This window comes from Micropterus dolomieu, unplaced genomic scaffold (genome assembly GCF_021292245.1).
Source record: "Micropterus dolomieu isolate WLL.071019.BEF.003 ecotype Adirondacks unplaced genomic scaffold, ASM2129224v1 contig_538, whole genome shotgun sequence".
NCBI lineage: Eukaryota > Metazoa > Chordata > Actinopteri > Centrarchiformes > Centrarchidae > Micropterus > Micropterus dolomieu.
Window position 1 is genome coordinate 1 of NW_025729528.1, and position 3,660 is coordinate 3,660.

At 37.8% G+C, this 3,660-nt stretch overlaps 1 protein-coding gene across 2 annotated transcripts; it reads left to right on the forward strand.

Annotated features, from left to right (window-relative positions):
- The first annotated feature begins 460 nt into the window (after positions 1-460).
- Positions 461-3,415, forward strand: LOC123964103 (CD209 antigen-like protein A). Of its 2 annotated transcripts, none has more exons than XM_046041212.1 (6): positions 461-531; positions 1,786-1,836; positions 2,276-2,608; positions 2,695-2,858; positions 2,993-3,105; positions 3,182-3,415. In XM_046041212.1, the coding sequence occupies exons 1-6, from the start codon at positions 504-506 to the stop codon at positions 3,306-3,308; spliced, it is 816 nt and encodes a 271-aa protein (XP_045897168.1). In that variant the 5' UTR covers positions 461-503; the 3' UTR covers positions 3,309-3,415. The 2 variants fall into 2 exon arrangements, with proteins under 2 accessions (XP_045897168.1, XP_045897167.1); XM_046041211.1 differs by having other exon boundaries at positions 478-531; positions 1,783-1,836.
- Positions 3,416-3,660: the final 245 nt, after the last annotated feature.

Sequence of the window (3,660 nt, forward strand, 5' to 3'; positions counted from 1 at the left end):
TTTGGTTTACTAGGCAACATCATGATCACTGTGTTTCATCTACTGACTGCATCTAAACACTGTCACTGATGAGTGCACTAAGGCAGGACCAAACCATTTCATGCAGATACAGGGGGGTGGTCGGCCAATATGGAGGTTTAGTTTTTGGTCAATGGGGATTTTTAACTTTTACTGCCAAAAACAAGTAAAAACAAAGAGATCATTCATTTTATTATTATATTTGAATATATTTATACTCAATGATGATGGTTTATATCATGTATAATATAAAATAATTTGATATTAGTTTATAATTATTCTTTGGGGCCCCTGTCAGTCAGGGGTCCTTGGAATTGTCCTAACTTTTCCCCCCTATATGGCGCCCATGGGTGATACTGTCAAGACCTAAAAGCAGAAGTACACTAAAGACCAAATACCTTTGAAACAACAGTAACTATTGCAGCTTGAGACTTTCCTTAAACCCTCACACAGGACTGCAGCCGGATTTTAAACATTTATTCAGGATGAACAGAAAACCACTGAAGGCAACAGGTAATTAAAATAATTCTACTGTTCAAGCATCTGCAGGTAAGACAAGGTTTTGTCTGCTTCTGATTCACTCGAGAACCACCTGAGTTTTTATTTATATTTATTGGGTTTTTCAGAATGAATACACTGCATACACGTCTTCATATCAACATTAAAAAATCACAATTCTTAAGTACTAACATTACATCTTTCTGTCTATACAATAATCAATTTCAGATACTCAGCTAACATCCTAGGTGACTGAAGAAATGTGATTAGTTGTCCCCATATTTTAAAATAACGTTTTCCATGGCTAGGCAGTGAGAAAGGCTATTTAACCAATGTCCCACCTTAGGTGCCTCCGTGCTCTTCTAGGTGATTGTAACACAGTGCTTAGTCTGTAGTGAGTATCTTTTTGCACCTGACAGGCTTAACTCAGGTGGGACTAGTCGAAGGATGAATATCAGAGGACAGCCAAGCTATTTCATTTTTGAGATAATCTCAGATATAGTTTGTGTGATCTTTCCACAATTCTTTCAAAGGCAGTGGAATAATGTGCCCTTTTCTAGACCAAATTTAGAACCCAATTCCATCCTTTTGCATTAGGATTGTTCCACTCTGCGCAGGGAAAAATAAGATTTAATATATGTTTTTAAATTGAGGAACTCTTGTTTTTGTTTGTCTAATGGGTCATCAGATTCAGCAGAAAGATATTTGATCATGATAAAAAGTCACTGTTGAAATGTTCATGAACGGTGCAGCAGCGTGAGAAGATGTTTGAAAAACAGTGTGGGCATAAAAGCTTTGACGAGGAGGCTTCCTCTTACAACTCAGCATTAGCTGCTAGTCAAACAACAACTCTGTCACAACTTCAAAGCAGAACTAAAAGCCACACACACTTTCTGTGAAATATAAAACTGGCACACTAAACTTATTTAAACATTTCCCTTTCAGCCCTCATATAGGTCTGCTGCTTAATGTTCTTTTTCAGAATGAACAAAAAAACTCCGAAACTGTTTTTTTCTCTGCCAGTGGGATACTTTCTAATATGCTGAAACATGCAGATTCTCAACTTCCTCTGGTGCTTTGCATGGCTGCCAGCAGTTACTTTTACAATGTTTAAATTGATTATAAAATACATATTTAGAATCATGATTTTTTCCCCCCCAGTGTGCTCAACATATTCTTCTCTTGATCTCTTCTGTTATTCTTCTGCATGTAACATTCAATTTTAGCATTAGCATGTTTGATCTGCCTTCACTCCGTCTTTTCCAGCAGTGGCAGTGTGCTGGGTGATTCTGTCAGTGATCATGGCCCTTCGTATCTACTGTGAGTACCTTCTATGTTAAGTTATGTTATGTCAGTTCAAACACAAACACACACACTCTGTGCTGAGCTGCAGAGGAGTGATGGGAACACAAAGAGGAAGATTAGAGACATGTGAACCTATCCTCAGTACAGCGCTTAATAAAACAGTGTTACACAGTCAGAGAGGACAGACAGATGCAAATTAAATCAAGCAATTTAAAATGATATAAAGTTAAAAATAAGATTCAACAACAATGAGACAATAAAAAGGGGCATATACTGTAGGATGAGATAGAAGTGGACAGATGCACTAAAATTAATAACAGACTTTTTTGTAAAGGCATGTCTTGAGAAGTGATTTAAAAGATGACTTTTATGATCATGTAAGCACTTCTTTAACAGTTTTTGTATAAAATGTGTTATTTAAATAAGCTTTTCCTATCACTGTCTGTTACTGTAGTTACCTCTGTCATTTCTGAACACAACGCCAAGCTGACTGCAGAGAACCAGAACCTGACATCACAAAACACCAAGCTGTCTGCAGAAAACCAGAACCTGACATCACAAAACACCAAGCTGTCTGCAGAAAACCAGAACCTGAAATCACAAAACACCAAGCTGTCTGCAGAGAACCAGAACCTGACATCACAAAACACCAAGCTGTCTGCAGAAAACCAGAACCTGAAATCACAAAACCAGCAGCTGGAGACACAGAGGAGGATGGAGAATGAGCTCAACGTCAGTCGAGCTCAGTGGAGCATTGATGCCTACTGCCCAAAACCACAAAACCAAAGTAGGTTCAGATCCTGTTATTAATGTAAAAAAAAAAAATAACATAATGCAGTAACAATGTTTATTGGTTTGTCTCTGTTGTTTCAGACAGACAGTGTAAAGCTTGTCAGGATGGCTGGTATAACTCCCAGTCCAGCTGCTATGCAATTAATGACCCTGATGTTTCTGGTCGGAAAACCTGGGAAGAAGCTCGAGAAAACTGCAGAGGAAAGATTTCAGATTTGGTTGTTATAGCTGATCAAACAGAGAAGGTAATGAGAAAACTTTCATTTTTATGAAATGAAAATATATTCTCTGTAGGTCTGAACACACTGAGTCTGTAGTCCACAGTGTGTTAATTTAAGTATAGTGTTTAAATATCTGATAACTGTCTCTCTGTTGTCAGACATTCATCAATGATCACAGTTGGGAAAGTTCAGGAACCAAGGGATACTGGATTGGCCTGAGAGCTGAAGATGGGAAATGGAAGTGGGTCGATGGAAGTGATCTGACTGAAAAGTAAGAGACACATTCATAAACATTTTGAAGCATAAAATCTATCAGCCTGCATCTAAACATCATGTTCTTCCCTCAGCTCCTGGATACAACAACCTGCTACCAACGGTCAGTGTGTAATTTCTGTAGAGAAAGAAGGATGGAAATCAGTGAGCTGTGGTGACAGAAACAGATGGATCTGCAAAAAGAAGGCTTTATCTCTTTAAACACTGCAGTCATACTTGAGAAGGTTACTGGGGACTCTGTAAAGATTCATTACATGGAAGATAATATCAACTGGATTATAAAAATTAAAGTATGAAGACTTCTACTACACAGATTATTTCTTTCAAAAACAAATTTTATGCGTGTGTTTAAAGACAAAAGGGAATTGTTTTAGGAACCTGTTTGTCTATGTGCTGGGTCGGTGTGTGTTTGTGTGTCAAAAAAAAAGACAGTCAGATCCAATGTGTACGTGCAGTTAGATGCTGGATTATATCGGTACTGTGAGTCTGACTACTGACACCAGCATTTAGGAAAATACAGTCACTGACCTAAAGAGAAACTAAAGTGTTAATT